The following is an 18,246-nucleotide window of genomic DNA, read 5'->3' on the forward strand; positions in this document are numbered from 1 at the left end:
TGTCATCACCCTTTCACAGCCATACAAATACAAATTGCTGTTAACGGGTTTTATGGTTTTAAAGTACACTTGTGCTGAGTTTTAATTTACACCTTTTGGAAAGGAATTGCTTTGTCTGACACTTCTCTCCAATTCTTTGGTAGGTTTTCAGACCTCCAAACCCGTGGACGATGGCAATCATGAATGTTTTAGCTGAGCTGCATCAAGAACATGACTTAAAAGTAAGTTGCTTTTAACTTTTTTCTACATTTACTGAACATTAATGGATTTTCTTGACTGATCAGCTTAGCAAAATGTAATGCAGGAATACTGTTGGACTTCCAAACTTCAGTCCTCAACTCCATCTTTAAAGTATTGCTGAATTTAGATGCATCATTTAGTCCTGGTGCTAACTTCAGTGCTTCTAGACAGTCTCCTTGCAGAATATTGGTTAATGCCTACGGTCTTGAGATATGAGGGCTAGAATGGGAAACAGAGGGATTCCTTTATTAGTGTAACCTAAAGTGATCATACTGGAATTTTGTGCAGCTAAATCTGAAATTTGAGATTGAGGTGCTCTGCAAGAACCTTGCACTAGACATCAATGAGCTGAAACCTGGAAACCTCCTGAAAGACAAGGATCGGTTGAAAAATTTGGATGAACAGCTGTCTGCTCCAAAGAAGGATGTAAAACAGCCGGAGGAGCTGCCGCCAATCACAACAACCAGTAAGTAATTGACTTTTCAGCTATATTGCAAAAATACAATCTGCTGCTTTTGATGTTAAAGTGAGGCTTGCTAAATTACTTATAGCAGCAGTTTTTAGTGAGTTTATATCTGGCGAGAGCCCAGAATTTGGAGAAGGAATTGATTAGAAAGCTTCTAGACATGTTTGCCTGTACCAAAAACAGAATCCTTTCTGCATTGTCAGATATCACTTAGGGGACAAATAAGGCTTCCATATTAGCCGTTCTGGCAAACAGCATGATAGTCTCAATTTTTTTACAAGGATATGTTTAGCCTATTCCCCCAGTCTGGAGGACCAGTGAACTGCTTTTCATCTGGTCCGTATCCTTTGACCTGTCTGACTTGGATGGCCCTACCAGGAGGTAAAACTCCCACTGGTAAAGTGCTTTGGTCATTCACATGTCATGGTGTCAAGGTGCAGTCCCTAGCGAAAGATGTACCAAAACTGTCCACATACTCAGTGTCTGTACACACAATTGCCTTAAACTAAAAAGCAGGATAGTGACTGAGCTGCGGGATTGGTTTTAAAACTCAAGTGTAATAGCATAAGCTACACAGGGCTGCTTACCTTATCTCACAAAAGAATCCAGTGTAGTGGGGCTTGACTGAAAAGTGTACAATTACAAAGTCTCAGTGCTTGAACACAGACTGGAACATCAATGAAGTGTGATGCCTAAACTATTGGAAAAAGGTAAGCAATTTAGTCTGTGGAAATGATGCCATGGACCGTTCTTACATGGAAAACTTGTAAATACTGTATGCTGGGGAAGGGTGGCAAGGTGCACTTGCAGAATGGCAGCCAAGGATTGCTATAACTTGTGCATGACAGTAAATAGTGCTGTCTTTCTACAAATTAAGGTGGAGAATGGTGTAAGCTGTTACTGGCTTATCACCCTGCTTTCAGAAGCCTTGCAATTAAATGGTAAAAACTTAATTTTTCAAATGAGGGACTCCAAGTGTATGAGGCAAGCGTAGAATTTTAGTTTCTCAGTGAATTAGTTTCTAGTAAAGAAGTAACTCTAATGAATTCTTATAACTTCTATGTTCTACAGCTGCTTCTACAACCCCAGCTACTAACACCACTTGTGCAGCATCCGTTCCTCCACAACCTCAGTACAGTTACCATGACATCAACGTCTACTCTCTGGGAGGGCTGGCTCCACACATTACTCTAAATCCTACTGTAAGTACTAGAGCTCATTGTGATTTTGTTACAGAAAGTTTCTGTAGTCCAGAGTAGAAGATGGCCTGCAGGGCGCTCTCACTTTCACCAAAAGGCACTCTTCTGAAATTGAGGAACGAGTTATGTTGACTGGAGTTAAGCACAGTGTATGCAGGTGGTCTGCATCTTTCACACAAGTATGTCAGTCCCTCATATGTCCTGCCAGAACTGTTTCTACACTAAGCTCCTCCTATGAGTGGTGTCAAATTGCCTTGAAACTTTTTAGGCTAGCATCTACTAAAGCCAGAATGAGACCCACCCATCTGTACCTTGGGACTTGAACCAAATTTGAGATTGATTTTGAAGTAAGGGAAGTGCAGTTAGCATCTCCGCATTTACTGGAGTAGGTCCGATCTGTAGTAAAGAGACTCAATCTTTTACTTCTGAATGCCTGATTGCTCTTCAGTTCCAGGTAGCAGCAGTAACTAAGGCCTGGTCTACACTACACGTTTAAACGGATTTTAGCAGCGTTAAACCGATTTAACGCTGTACCCGTCCACACTACGAGGCCCTTTATATCAATATAAAGGGCTCTTTAAATTGGATTCTGTACTCCTCCCCAACGAGAGGAGTAGCGCTAAAATCGGTATTACCATATCGGATTAGGGTTAGTGTGGCTGCAAATCGATGGTATTGGCCTCCGGGCGGTATCCCACAGTGCACCACTGTGACCGCTCTGGACAGCAATCTGAACTCGGTTGCAGTGGCCAGGAAATCCCCGCGAAATTTTGATTTTCATTTCCTGTTTGCCCAGCGTGGAGCTCTGATCAGCATGGGTGGCGATGCAGTTCCAAATCAAAAAAGAGCTCCAGCATGGACCGTACGTGAGATACTGGATCTGATCACTGTATGGGGAAACAAATCTGTTCTATCAGAGCTCCGTTACAGAAGACGAAATGCCAAAGCGTTTGGAAAAAAAAAAATCTACAGGCTACACAGTGCTATGTGACAAGCATAATGGGAAGCCAGAGACTCAAATGGACGTTCATGGAGGGAGGGAGGGGATACTGAGGACTCCAGTTATCCCACAGTCCCCAGCAGTCTCCGAAAAGTATTTGCATTCTTGGCTGAGCTCCCAGTGCCTGTAGGTTCAAACACATTGTCCGGCGTGGTTCAGGGAATAGATTGTCAATTTACTCTCCTCCCTTCCCCCCCCCCACGTGAAAGAAAAGGGAAAGAAATCTTTTCTTGACTTCTTTCAATGTCACCCTATGTCTACTGAATGCTGCTGGTAGACGCGATGCTGCAGCAGTGAAGAACAGTATCCGCTCCTCTCCTCTCCCTCGTGGCAGACGGTACAATATGACTGATATCTGTTGTCACCATCAGCCTGTGAGTGCTCCTGGCTTGCCTCAGGTGAGGTCGGCCGGGGGCGCCTGGGTAAAAATAGGAATGATTCCTGGTCATTCCCAGTAGATGGGACAGAACGGCTGGTAACCGTGCTTATCATAGCAACTGGGGGCTGAGCTCCATCAGTCCCCTCCCTTTCCTGTGTAAAGAAAAGATTCTGTACTGCCTGGACTGTCACAGCAGCGGGATGCTGGGCTCTTCTCCTCTGCACTGCTTAATGTCCTGCCTGGACTGTCATAGCACCTGGAGGCTGCCTCCTCCTCACTTTATCTCACTAACAAATCACTGTTTCTTATTCCTGCATTCTTTATAACTTCATGACACAAATGGGAGGGACACTGCCACGGTAGCCCAGGAAGGTTGGGGGGAGAAGGGAAGCAACGGGTGGGGTTGTTGCAGGGGCATCCCCCCTGTGAATGGCATGTAGCTCACCATTTCTGCAGGATCTGACATGGAGCAGCTGTGCTCTGATGCACTGGTTCTCTAGTACACTTGCCCCATATTCTAGGCAGGACTGACTCTCTATTTTTAGAAACCATAAAGGAGGGATTGACTCGGAGTCATTCCCAGTTTTGCTTTTGCGCCCCCGGCTGATCTCAGCCAGGGGCACCCATGATAGCAGCGGGCAGTACAGAAAGACAGATAGCTGTCATTTCATTGCCAATTTACACTGGCAGCAGACGGTACAGAACGACTGGTAACCGTCTGTGCTATCATGCAAAAGCAAATGAATGCTGCTGTGTAGCGCTGGAGTATCGCCTCTGTCTGCAGCATCCAGTACACACATGGTGACTGGAAAAAAAAAAAAAATCTGAACAGGCCTCATGGTTGCCATGCTATGGCGTCTGCCAGGGAAAAGGGGCGCGAAATGATTGTCTGCCGTTGCTTTCCCGGAGGGAGGAATGACTGATGACTTATTTACCCAGAACCACTCGCGACAGTGACTTTTGCCCCATCAGCCACTGGGCTCTCAACCCAGAATTCTAAGGGGCAGGAGAGACTGCGGGAACTATGGGATAGCTATGGAATAGCTACCCACAGTGCAACTCTCCGGAGATCGACGCTAGCCTCGGACCGTGGACGCACACCGCCAAATTAATGTGCTTAGTGTGGCCGCGTGCACTCGACTTTATACAATCTGTTTTATAAAACCGGTTTACGTAAAATCAGAATAATCCCGTAGTGTAGACGTACCCTTAGAATGCTTTTCTGCTATTCGCTAGGAGTTCTGGTCTAACCTTGCTAATCCAGAAGAGGTGATGACATTATCCATCACCAGGAACAACTATTGCTATCGGCTATATTTTATCCCACCCTCAAAGATCTTTTCAAAACTTCTGCCTCAATAGAATGCAGTCGATTAGAGTAAACACAATTTATAGAAGTACACAAAGCACAGGTGTGGCTTAATTTTTTTTAGGTACAGTTTGAGTTCCTTTAATGTAGAAAGTCAGTATAGTTTAGGATTGATTGCATAAAGACCACTTTACTACTGTTATGACAACTGAGATCAGCTGAGGCTGCTTAACCGACTCGAACTGCACCCTGCTTCTAGTCAAGAGTGAACATGTTGGGGTCCATGAATATGGAATTTACTCCATCAGGGCACTAACTTTCAATGATGTACAAAATCAGTCTCTTCAGCCAAACCTCCATGGAATGAGTCAAAACTAAAATGTTCTGTGTTGTAAGTGATATTTTTCTGTTGTCCACCAAATGCCACAGAAATCTGGTGAACTAAATGGAGTTATATAAACAATTGTTTGCAGGAGTACCTCAATGCTGTCTTGAATAGATGCTTTCCCTGTACCTATCTGTGTGCACTAGTATCATAACCTAGTCCCAGATTTGGACCTTGGCGTCCAAAATATGGGGGTTAGCATGAAAACCTCCAAGCTTAGTTACCAGCTTGGACCTAGTAAAGCTGCCACCACCCAAAAAATTAGTGTTTTGGGGCACTCTGGTCCCCCCAAAAACCTTCCCTGGGGACCCCAAGACCCAAATCCCTTGAGTCTCACAACAAAGGGAAATAAACCTTTTCCCTTCCCCCCTCCAGGTGTTCCTGGAGAGAGAGACAGAAGCAAATTCCGTGAATCTAAACAGAGGGAGTCCACCCTCTCTATTTTCAGTCCTGGAAACACAAGCACTTCCCTCTTCACCCAGAGGGAATGCAAAGTCAGGCTAGTAAATCTAACACACACAGATTTCCCCCTGACTTCTTCCTCCCACCAGTTCCCTGGTGAGCTGCAGACTTAATTCCCTGGAGTTCCCCACTAAAGAAACTCCAACATGTCTTAAAAGAAAGCTATATATAAAAAGAAAAATACATAAAAATGGTCTCCCTGTATTAAGGTGACAAATACAGGGTCATTTGCTTAAAAGAATATTGAATAAACAGCCTATTCAAAAAGAATACAATTTAAAGCACTCCAGCAACTATAGACATGTAAATACAAAACAACAAACCATCTTTGTACTCACAACTTGGAAACCGAAGATTAGAAAGCAGGAAATAGAAAAATCCTTCCCATAGCTGAGAGGGACAGGCAGAAGACCAAGAACAAAGGACTTACACACACAAAACCCTCCACCCAGATTTGAAAAAGTCTTGTTTCCTGATTGGTCCTCTGGTCAGGTGTTTCAGATTACTTCTTTCCAGGTGTAAGAGACATTAACCCTTAGCTATCTGTTTATGACAACTAGACAACAATTTAGAATGCTAGTATTGAATACTTAATTTCGTATAATCTTCATCTGTAAGAAGCTCTGCTTGAGAGTTTTAGTATTTTAAACTAACTGGTGGTGGTGTCACGAATGAGGAGTGGACACCTGAACCTTTTTCAGTTAGCCTATGGTAAATTTTGGTGGTTTCACTTCTCTCAATTCCAGTGAGGAAGCTTTTTGTAACTTCGTTTTAAGATTCCAGTTGATTCCACCAGCAATCTGACTGAAAGAGCTGTCCAGAACAAAGCCTGTTGAAGAACTTGTAGCTCATTTCACTCTTGTGCGCACTGGAATGCGGGTGGACAAAGGCACCAACAAAAATATTTTAAGGAGACTTAGTTTCTTTCAGTTAGTCTCGGGTTTTGCAAGTAACACTAGGAGGTATCTTTTTTTTTTTTTAAAGCGCGTTTTCTATTTTTGTGCATTGGTATAGCACTGCCTACCTTACCTTTTTGTATGGGTTTTTCAGAGCAACAGGTCAAAATCAGAGTTTGCAGGGAACTCAAAGAAGGTGTATGACCTGATACTAACTTTCGTTTTTAATCCAACTTTATTTTAAATTCCTTCAAGGGATGCCCTTTTGCAAGGTAAAACTGCAGCTTTTGTAGTTTTGCTGCCCTATCTCCTATATACCTCCCAGTTTTTGTCTCTTTGCCTCTTACTCTTTTTAATTGGCTTTCTGTTCATTTCCAGATTGTTTTTCTCTAGTTTTTTGAAAGGATTACTTCTGTTCTCTTGTAGCCAAAAGCACTCTGCTGCCGATATTGTCAAACAAGTATCTGTTGGCTGGCTGAGGAGTGTCTCGTGAGCTGAAAAGCTGTAATTCACATTAAAGTTGCTGATATTTCTTGGCAATCCACATCTGATCTTTTTTTAAAAAAAATAATAATCAGAACTACGACTTTACTATTTTTAAAAGTAGATGTATGAGTACTTGTTCTTTGACTTTGGTATGACCCTTCTGTTGCCTAATCACTTAAAGTTGTTTTAATTTTCCCCTGTAGATTCCACTGTTCCAGGCCCACCCACAGCTAAAGCAGTGTGTGCGTCAAGCTATAGAGCGTGCAGTGCAAGAGCTTGTCCATCCAGTGGTAGACCGGTCCATTAAGATTGCCATGACTACCTGTGAACAGATAGTCAGAAAGGACTTTGCACTGGATTCAGAGGAGTCACGCATGCGTGTAGCGGCACACCACATGATGCGGAACCTGACTGCTGGTATGGCCATGATTACCTGCAGGGAACCTCTGATGATGAGCATCGCTACCAACTTGAAGAACAGTTTTGCTACTGCACTGCGGGTAAGATGGTGCAACTTCATTGAACGTCACTCATTAGCATTGACTTTGTAATTACTTGCATTGCCATAAACTGAGTACTTGTCTATTGGAGTTACTTGGAATCATGAATATGGGGGTAGAGGATCCCAGGGACCAAAAAATCTTGGTACGATTGGTGTAACCGTATGGTTAGCTGAAGCAGAACTAAATTTGTCTTAAAATGGTAGAGGAGGAGTTAGCCCTCAGTCTTTACAGACTGTTGAGATCATCTTCTGGTGTCTGTGTATCATACTTCATAGAACCAAACCTTCTTGATTGCCTTCACCTTTCCTGTATTTGGAGTGCATGGGCCTGTTACCTTTTAAAATAGAATTCAAAAACAATGAGAGATTAGCCCTTGATACTGAAAATTAAACTTCCTGGCAAAATATACAAGTTTGTCTTTGTCTTTGTATATGTATGTATGCTTCAGACCATCCATTCCATTCACTTAATTGTTCTGTTAGCAAGTATAAAATTGAGAGATTATTCTGTACAATTAAACTGCTTGATTTATTGGCTTTTCTAGAGGCTGTTAAGTCTAACACATTATTTTAAAGCTTCCCCTGTGGCTTTTCTCCATTGGCTAAACTAATGTAAGATACAATTTTGTTTTAAACAGTTTAGAACTGCCAGCCCTTAACAAATTGTTTAGTAGATCATCATCCAGAAAACTTACCGTACTCACCACCAGCTCAAGTATATGAACCATTTGGGGTAGATAGGAGGGTTGAAGCATCATGGAAGTTCAAGGTATAGCTGTTTTGAGGGGCAAAATTAGGGCTCCAGGACAGATCTGTTTACATGTTGGTTAATGGCAATCCCCTCCCCTTTTTCTATGGCTGTGAGGGGTCATGTTGTAATGGACTGGCTCCATTGCATGGTAATGGGCTCAAGGCAGGATTTTGAGGATTGCAGGGAATATGAAAGGTTAGTAAAGCTGACACCCAGCTCTCCATCACATTTGACCTCTTGGGTGCAATGATCTAGGTGATTTGCTTTCTAAGACTAAAGACAAGGATGAGAGTCAGTCGGCTGAGGCTCTTGCCATAGAGAGGAATGATGGTAGCTGGAGGGGGAGCAACAAGCCTCACCAGTTCATGTTACACCTTTGCTGAGAGGATTTCGCCTATTTTATAGCATACTTCACAATTGAAGATTCTTATTTATCTGCAAAGATGTTCAAGCAGTAACCTGTCTGCCTGGCAAGGATGAACAGTGTAACCACTTCTCGGGTGTGAACTTCTATAGTTACCCATATCTCTGCCATCCTGATGGACTAATTGACTGTAATGCACTTTCTTTGTGGCTATTTCTTGAGACCTGGAAACCTCAAGTAGTGCCAGATATAACTGCCTTCTTAATGATCAGAGCTTCATGTTGAGAACATTCAAAACTGGTGCTGCATGTCACTTTGTAAGTGGTGGTTATGGGGGAGGGATATGAATTTCTAAATGGTTGCATATAGAGACCTGGTAATCTCAGACCACTGCTCCATGCAGTAGCTCAGCATTTAAGACCACCAGAGGTGCTTGAGCCCCTGGTTTAAATTGAGGGAACTGCTGGCACAGCATGACTCTGGAACTCCCCAATTCATCTGTGAGGGCTGAGGGGCATAGTGTCGATCAAGACCTATTATTACAGTGGGTGACTGAGGCATTAAGTCAGTTACATATAACTGTCTTGATATGGTTTAAGCACTCAGAGCAATGGATGGAGGCTTCTACCTACAGAATAATCTGTTAAAATATACCAATTTAGACTACCACCTTGTATTTTTCCATTTTAGTTCTAACACAGCTTTAGCAGCTGAGGTCTCATTAACTGATGATAAACACTCGGTGTAACTAGAGAAACTTACTGCATATCTATCATTGCAGATTTCTAGTCCTGGCAGCTCATGAAACTATGAATAGGGATCTCATTATAGCACTCTGTTGATGCATCCAGGACTGGACAGCAGATTTCTAGCTAGTGTACTGTTTGACCTCTTGTCTCTTCTTCACTTACAGTACTATAATGGATTTTTATTTTGTTCTCTTCAAATGAACAGTGACGCATCTTACATAATCCCAGGATCACACTGCCACCAAAATGCAGTCTGAAATGTAGATCAACGTTTGATCTAAGATGCCTGATCCTGTAAATCACTTGACAGATTATTTCCATTTCAACAATACGTGTAGAAACCCCATTGCCAGGCCAAAGAAGACAGCGCAGTCGTCTTTTGTGGTGTTAAAACTAAACCAGGAAAGCATTTTAAAAAATTTGTTGCTTTAGTTCTCTAACTAAAACAGAGTGAATACCCCTTTGGCATGACATTTGTAGATCAAAGGAATTTTGTCAGCCCATTTCAAACAACATTTTGCTTCATCATAAATTGGCTTGAAGTGGCTTTGTGGAGGTAGGTGGGAGGTTGTCACAGATCCACAGGATCTGTGCTATGCCTCTGCTTTTAAGCAGTTCTTTCAGTGTGCCAGACCCCCAGGGGGTCCCATTTTTAAAAGGAAGCCAGATGGCTTCAGCATCTCAAGACAATCTCTGGGATCCAGCACTTCTGTTTCACTCCATGAGCTCTGTCCAGCAAGTCCAAATAAGACTTCTGTTCCTGGACTTTTGCCTTCTTCAGGGATTCGTGCAGCTCAGCAAATATTTGCAGTGACACCAGGCAGCCTTTTCAAAACAGTAGGGTTTTAGTCAACTGGAACACAGCATTGGGAAAGTCCTGAAGATAGCATAGAAAAATAAAGGTGAAGATCATTCTGAATGGCCAACTTTCTGACTGACCAAGCTACCAAAATCTCTATTTTTGGCTCTCTCCCCCTTTTGGCCTCTTTGACAGTCCGGGGTGAGATCCCTGTGTCTCTTTCAAAAAGCTGTTGCTTGCTTGTTGTAGCCTCTGGTCAGATCTTGGTCCATTGTCTTGGTCCTCTTGCAGTTACTCAATTTACATCTTCTGCCTTCCACAGTTTCCTTCTGTTAGGTATCAGTTGTCCAATTCTTGGGGCTCCCCAGGTCTTTCTGGATTCTCCACTATTATGGGGGTTTTCAGCCAGTCCTTAACCCATGAGGCCCCAGTGTGAGGCTGGATCCTCCTCCTCCCTATCTTGTCAACCTGAGCCTCTGGGTAGTGCCAGTCTGGCACCAGCGTACTCTAGCCTAGAATCCTCTCCCTCTTGGCCTCCAGTGAGATGCTGTGCCCAGGGCTGGGTGCACCAAGAGCTCATGGGGGACAGCACCACTGCTACTGCTCCAAAAGTCTGTAAAAGGGACAGGACTGACCCCTGCACCACACATGGATTGAGGGAGTGTTCATCCTCGGAACACACCATAAGAAAATTGCTGTGCCAAAACTCGCACCAGTGGATCCACCTGTACCCAAGACTCTCTCCAGCTCTCCTTTTAGGCCAGTGGTTCTCACACTTTTTTGTATTGGTGATTCCTTTCACACAGCAAGCCTCTGAGTGTGACTCCTCCTTCCCCCCCCCCCCCCCCCCGTAAATTAAACACTTAGCATTATTATATATACTGGAGGTGAAGCGGGGCTTGAGGTGGAGCCTGGCAGCTCGTGACTGCCCATGTAATAACCTCGCGACCCCCTGAGGGGTCCCAACCCCCAGTTTGAGAACTGTTGGATTAGGCCTTAATATGGTCTTCCCGAGGACCTGGCAATTTTACACTGATCTGGAGTTGCTGATCCTTTTGGACCGGATAGGTTATTGATAGACATCCCTAAATCATTGGCATAGCATTTGCCGGTCCCAAGCACCAGCCATGCTGTGGGCACTTGGACACTGTCAATGCACTATTTGCTGATTAGTGTGACAGTTTGGGTGGTTGCAAGATGCACACAGTACTGCTGTCTCCGCCAATAGTTGGATTACTCCTATTCCTCAGATGAGCACAAAGGGATACCAGTGGTTCCCCTGGGTGCTCGGAGTCCAGACATCAGCCCAGACAGATTCCAGAGGCTCCTAGTTGCCTTCACCCCATTGTGATCTGCAGTGTTGGGCTAGTGACCAGTAGTACCCTCCTTATGATTCCACCATTTGGGCTCCTGAGGTCTGTGCTTTTGAGTCCCTGACTGAGGGCACTGGGAGGTGATCTTTGGCACTGGTGCCCAGATAGGAGCCTCAGTCCTTCCCAGACTGCTTTGTTCAGCAGGAACAGTCAGTACAGCTGGACCTGTCGGTAGCAGTTTCTGCCTTTCCAGCTGAGGTGGTGGCATTGGCCTCTCCCTCACCACTGGATGGTCATAGGCAGTATCAGGACCTACTGCAGAGGATCACAGAGGCTCTCCAGAACCCACTAGAAAAGGTTCAAGATCTTACTTGTAAACTCCTGGATAGTCTCCAGACTGCAGCTCCTTCCGAATTGACACTCCCTACAAATGAGGCCTGATTGGAGCCCACTAAAATGTGTTGGCACACACCAGCTCCCTGTGCCTCAACCCCATTTTGTTCTTTCCAAGGGGGCAGAATATTTGTTTTCCTACTCTACCCAAGCTCCAGGCAGGGAGCAAAACAAGATGCACTAGCATAGGTCCACCCCTTTGGACAAAGATGCAAGGAGACTGGATCTCTTTGGCAAAAGAACTCTTCATCAGACAGCTTACTGTTCTGCATAGCAAATGTTCAGGCATTAATGTCCAAATAAAATAATTACAATAAACTGTCACAATTTGCGTGCTAATAAGCTAACACAGAAATGTAGGCCCCAATTCCAGGCCATCCTGGACAAAGGGGAAACTAGTTGCTAGATCATCTCTCCAGGCATCACCCAATGCTGTGGATGTGGCTTTCTGTTCAGTGGCCAGCAGTGGTTCTCAGAATTCCGAAGGCGATCCAAGGAACAGTAGAGAATCTCTCCTTCAAGGGTAACAACCTATTTAGTGAGAAGATATGAGTAGCTTCACTCCCTCAAGGACTTTCATGCCACCCTCTGCTCTTTGAGGATATATACCCAAGTACTCCATGGAAATGTCATAGGCTGCCTTCTCATTGGTACCACCCAGCACTATAGCCTGTGAGCCCCCTAGGAAGCTGTAGAGGATACAGCAGAACAAAAGCCACAACCACTGCCTTCCCCTCTTCAGTCTCATCTGCCTCCCAGGAAGGCAGTTACCACCACCCCCTTAGATGGCTGCCTGACACATTTCTCCTCATGTGGCAGAATATCGCATTGGACAGATTACTGTTAGATGTTATCTCAACTGGCTACCTGATGAAATTCCTTGCTGCCCCTTCTCCAAACCTCCCTCCCTATCTCTCTTCAAGGACCCCCTTTCGTGAGAGCATTCTCAGACAAGAGGTGGACTCCCTAATCCAGTTAGGGGCAGGAGAGCCTGTACCACCCCCACATAGGGGGAAGAACTTTTATTCCAAACATTTTTCCTCCCCCCTAAGAAGGGGGGCTGGAGAGCCATCCTGGACCTTGCAGCTAAATGTCTTCATTCATCGTTCAAAATCTAGGATGACTACACTGGCCACTGTAATCCCGTCCCTGAGCAAAGGCATTTGGTATATGCCTCTTGATTTGAAGGATGCTTATTTTCACGTAGACCTTCACCCCGCACACAGGAACTTCCTGTGCTTTAGTAGGCTTAGAGCACTTTCAACAGAGTGCCCAGTTCAGCCTCTTGATAGCCCTAAGGTACTGTCCATGGCAGCAGTGGATATGTGCTGACAAGGCAGCCTAATGTTTCCCTACCTAAGTGATTGGCTGCTCATGGGACAGTTGTATATGAGAGCATGAGTGCCAGTTGCCTCCTTACTCAGCCTCTTTCCTTCCTTGGGATTTCAGGTATATACGGAAAAGTCTCCTTTAATTCCTGCACAAGTTATAGAATTTGTAAGAGCAAACCCAAATGTGCAAGCAGCCAAAGCTTGCTTACCTTGGGACAGAGGCCCAGCTGTGGCTCAGCCCCCAGATAACAGTCCAGTTCTGCCTGGTCCTGGTATGCTATATGGTCTCATGCAAAGGGAATCATGTAGGTGCAAGGCTTCACTTATGGTGTCATCAGGCCTGGTTGCAGACAGTCTACACTTTGAGCAGGGTCTCCCTGGATAAGAGTCTTGCTTCCATAGAGCATCTGGCCATCACTCACCTGGTAGGAAATGAAGGACCGTATCTGTGTAGGGGTTCACTTTTTGTTCTCACATCACCCACAAACAGTTATTACAGATGCCTCCCTAATGAGATAGGGAACACAGATGACCATACTGATCAGGGTTTGCAAACTCTACGATAGTCCCAAATACGTATCTGTCTTCTCAAGCTTCAGGCAATGCATGACATGTGCAAGATCTTCCTACCCTTCGTATGGTCCATGTGTGTCCAGATCAGGTGGGACAACATGACTGTTCTTATATAATAAACAATGGGGAGTGAAGTCTGCCCCACTTTGCTGGAAGGCAATCAAGCTCTGGAACTGGTGCATCACGAGTGGGAGCTGCACTCTTCAGGAGTGTTGTATAATTTTCAGCTATAGGGATTCCCATCCTGGGACCTCTTTGCAACCCAAGGAAACACACATGCAGCCTATTGCTCTCAAGCTGCCTAGGGGCACAGTTCCAGAGGGGATGCCTTCCTGGTACAGTGGTTGGTCTCAGGAAGATCAGGCAGGAAAAGGCAACAGTAATCTTGGTGGTGGCCAAGGCAGTTGTAGTTCACCACTGTCTGCAGATGACCTCTTGTTCGTACATACACCTAGTGCCTCAGAACGGAAACAGGACCAGCCTCTGTCCATCTAGTAGTACAGTTTTTGTACAGACAACAAATTTTTAGAGAGCAGGTTCACAAGTACAGTCCATCCTCAGTGGATAGGAGGAAACCCTCAACAAGAAAGGGCTATCCTGCTACATGGAATGACTTTTTTCCATTTGGTATCAGCAGCCTCACTTATCGCCTGTGAGGAGTCTGCGGTGCCTCTTATCCTGGAGTATCTTCTCTCCTTGAAGACATCAGCTGTATCCACTAGTTCACTACTTAGCAGCTATTAATGCCTTTCCTGCTTCAGTGGACTACTGTGTGGTTTTCATCATCCCGCAACTGTAAAATTCCTAAAAGGCATTATTAGAACATTCTCCCTTGTATTAAAACACACATTGGCACATATTGAACCTTCAATTTGAACCCATGAGCCCATTTTCAGAGATTTGCAGGCAGCACCTTGGGGCTCCATTCACACTTTTAGAAAGCATTTTTGCCCTAGTGCAAGCTTCTGCCAAGGATGCTTCCTTTGTTTCAGCATTCCTGCAGTTGTGGTGTGGGAAATTTCCTCGCACCCTCCTCTGAGCCCTGTTTGGGAGTTCACCCACAGTGCCTGCCCAGTGTGTGAAGGAAGGAAGGTTACTTCTCTTATTGTAATTGTAGTTCTTCAAGATGTGTGGTCCCTGCAGGTATTCATGTCCCAGCCTCCTTTTCCTTCTGCTCAGATTCTCACTTGATTCATGCTAGAGTAGGAACCAGAGAGGCAGTTGATCTGCACCACCCTTTGTACCCTCGGTTCAGATCTTGAGGTGGTATAGGGCATAGGTGCAGGCCAACCGAATACTCTTCCAGTCTTAGATGCATGGAGTGTATGCCCATGTACAGTGTGTCCCATGGGGACCACACATCTTGAAGATCTCCAGTTACTATAAGGTAAGTGATCTTTCTTTTCTGACAGTCTAGCCTTCTTATAGGTGAGATCATCAATTTCTGTAGACTTGAGTCATAGAAAATTGGATATGATGCAAATATCCACCTTGAGTTTCGTGCTTAAAATAGATGCATTGGATTTTTGCCTGCAGATGCTGACAACTCCCTTTTTGGGAGACTAACTACGTCAATCATGGCTAAAGCTATGATTATCAAAATAACATGAGCTGGAAAAAAAGGATTAATAATCTCAGAATTTGTGGCAGTTTCCCAAAGAGTCAGAAGCAGGTAAATCTCTGTGTTTACATGGTTTTCTGAATTAAGGGACAGCCAAGGATTATTTCAGTTTTGCAGAGGTGCACTGTTTAAGTGACAGTTTGTACTATCCTTGTTTGTAGAAATCTTAAAAGCAGCAGGGATTTCTCTACCCTTGAAGCTAAAGGTATTAAAATTGCAATCCAGGAAAATTCTAACTAGCTTTACTGTAAAGCGTTGCTGTTAAAGATAATGCTGCAGAGGAAAAGGTACTGTAGAAGGTGAACCTTAAATCAGTTGTTAAATCCAGCTTTTGTCCCTAGACTGGGTTGGGTTAGATACCAGTTTTAATATTTAGAGGAGGCAATCTGGTTTTCAGAAAATAATGGTAAAGGAGTAGACTCTGATTTGGTTGGGGGAAAGAAACTAATGATTCTGATAGCTTTGACTTCTTAAGTATACTCCTAAAACTGTTCCAAAATATCTGGATTCATAATGCCTTTTCGTGTCTTTCGTGTCTGTCTTGAAAATAGCATAGATTGTGCTGTTGCCTGCACACTTCCCTTTGTAAATGCTAAGGGAAAAATACTGGCATTCTAGTTAAGGCTATATTGTATACGAAAATTTGACTGTACTATATTGACATGGTTTTCTGAGGTACTGGGCACCCATATCCTATTGCTGCAATGCAAGTTCTGTACCCCTGAAAATAGGTCTGTCTGTGACCTGTATTTCCCATCAGGACTCCTTTCCTAAAGTAGAGCATTGGTCGCATAGTCTTTCTGGAGATGGAAGATGTTGACAGATTTACTTGGAAAAAGTTTTTAGGGTCAGTGTTTCACATGCCATGGGAATAAATAGAGCAACTTACTCTGCTAGCTGCAGATGACTTTTTAGTTTGTGTGGGCCATAGACTGTTTAACATGAAGCTTGTTTTCTCCTGCATAGGAACCGACTGCTCTGTCAGCCTAGTACTGATGGGCTTTCTTCCTTAATTCCGCACACTGGAGGTACAGGAGATCCCTCTTGATTTTATTTCTTGATCAAGTTGCTTGTTAGCTCCCCTACCTGCATGGTTTACTGAAAGTTTTTTGATATAAAACATAAAGCATTTAACTTCATGCAAAGTGACTCATGTTCATGAGAACATCCCTGTTTGATACTGGCATTATGTATAGTCAGTGGCTCAGATTTCAAGATTAACTGATGCATTTTACAGTGGAAACTTACAGCCTTCATTAATATACTGTTTTTTAATAGGCAGCATCCCCACAGCAGAGGGAGATGATGGAGCAGGCAGCTGCACAGTTAGCTCAGGATAACTGTGAATTAGCATGTTGCTTCATTCAGAAGACAGCTGTGGAAAAGGCAGGCCCTGAAATGGACAAGAGGCTGGCAACTGTAAGTACAGAAGTGTCTATCTTCTAGATGCTTCGCATAAACAATACCTAGTACCAACTTCTCTGTATTATTGCTTTTGCAGGAATTTGAGCTCAGAAAGCATGCTAGACAAGAGGGTCGTCGGTACTGTGATCCTGTTGTATTAACTTACCAGGCTGAACGAATGCCAGAGCAGATCAGATTGAAGGTGAGAACAGACTTGCTGAATTTTAAAATTTTTGGTGGTGATGCTCTTCTCCCTCTCTTCCTAGTCTTAAAACTGCAGGAGGAGATGGCAACACATAGCAGATGAGTGTTTCTTTGCCTTGGTCTCAAGGCTAATAATCCAGCTGCTTAGTAGCTGAAACATACAACTTTGCTTGTGAAATAAGATATTCAGTTCTCCTCTTCTCCTCCTCTCAGCTCTGAGGATATTGTATGTTCCTTCTAGAGCTTGTCTATAGTACTCCTTCAGTGGAGAAATAGGCTGGATACTTAAATGCAGCAGCATAGACTGTGGGATTTTCCTGCTTTGCAGTTAAGTAGGGCGTAGGAAATATAGGATTCCTGTCAACCCTGTACTGAACTCTTACCCGGATGTGTACAGCTTTGCATTTATGCTCTATAGGTAATTGGCTCTCAACCTTCCAGACCACTGTAGCCCTTTCAGGAGTCTGATTTGTCTTGCATATCCCAAGTTTCACCTCACTTCAAACCTGCCTTCTTACAAAATGAGACATAAAAATACAGTGTCACAGCACACTAGCTGCAAAATTGCTGACTTTCTCATTTTTACCATACAATTATAAGTCAATTGGAATAGAAATATTATACTTATTTCAGTATAAAGAGCAGTATAAACAAGTCATTGTCGGTATGAAATTTTAGTTTGTACTGATTTCCCTAGTGCTTTTTATGTAGCCTGTTGTAAATCTAGGCAAATACCCAGATGAGTTGGTGTACCCTCGGAAGATCTCTGTGTATCCCCAGGGGTACGCATACTCTTGGTTGAGAACTATTGATATAGGTCACTTATTAGAACTGTAATTGCACAACTTACCCTTTACTTTTTTCTTCACTGTCAAGTGCCAAATAAAGGACGTGCCATTTTTTCATTATAAAGGTTGGTGGTGTGGACCCAAAACAGCTGGCTGTTTATGAAGAGTTTGCTCGCAATGTCCCCGGCTTCTTGCCTACTAATGATTTAACCCAACCCACAGGATTCTTGGCTCAGCCTATGAAGGTACAGATTTCTGTAACTGTGTGTTGGCTTGAAAATACCAAAGCCATTTTGATGAACAGTGCAGAGTTTCACATAGAATACCAGTGGGTAATCAGGCTTTTATGGCTCTCAGAAAACTCTCTTTGAGGGATGTTGGTGACCTCTACAGCCAAATTGAAGGAAACTTAACATCATCCTCACATTGTGTATATTTTTGTGTTTGAATTCTGAAGTGCTACTCATGGATCTGAGAGGACTAGATATGTAACTTTTGGGAATGAAATGGATAAAAATGCTGGTATTTCTGGGAGCTTGTTAATGGACCGCCTTGTAACTAAAGTGGGATATTTGGATCGCCTCTGCCAGTTACACAATTTAGTATGCTACCAATTTCTGACTGTACATTCA

The 18,246-nt window shown here is 43.8% G+C and overlaps 1 protein-coding gene across 12 annotated transcripts in view; it reads left to right on the plus strand.

Annotated features, from left to right (window-relative positions):
* The window catches only part of CNOT1 (CCR4-NOT transcription complex subunit 1), a 107,772-nt gene that overhangs the window by 71,691 nt on the left and 17,835 nt on the right, over positions 1–18,246 (plus strand). For 11 of the 12 annotated variants that reach the window (XM_030582238.1, XM_030582237.1, XM_030582239.1 and 8 more), the window contains 7 exons: positions 144–221; positions 529–706; positions 1,778–1,908; positions 7,026–7,322; positions 16,497–16,637; positions 16,720–16,824; positions 17,740–17,859. In XM_030582238.1, coding sequence (XP_030438098.1) covers positions 144–221; positions 529–706; positions 1,778–1,908; positions 7,026–7,322; positions 16,497–16,637; positions 16,720–16,824; positions 17,740–17,859 — 1,050 coding nt within the window. Of the gene's footprint in view, positions 1–143; positions 222–528; positions 707–1,777; positions 1,909–7,025; positions 7,323–15,133; positions 15,270–16,184; positions 16,247–16,496; positions 16,638–16,719; positions 16,825–17,739; positions 17,860–18,246 lie in introns of those variants that run through there. The other variant, XR_004002863.1, reaches the window with a different exon arrangement.

This window comes from Gopherus evgoodei, chromosome 12, assembly GCF_007399415.2.
Source record: "Gopherus evgoodei ecotype Sinaloan lineage chromosome 12, rGopEvg1_v1.p, whole genome shotgun sequence".
Taxonomy (NCBI): domain Eukaryota; kingdom Metazoa; phylum Chordata; order Testudines; family Testudinidae; genus Gopherus; species Gopherus evgoodei.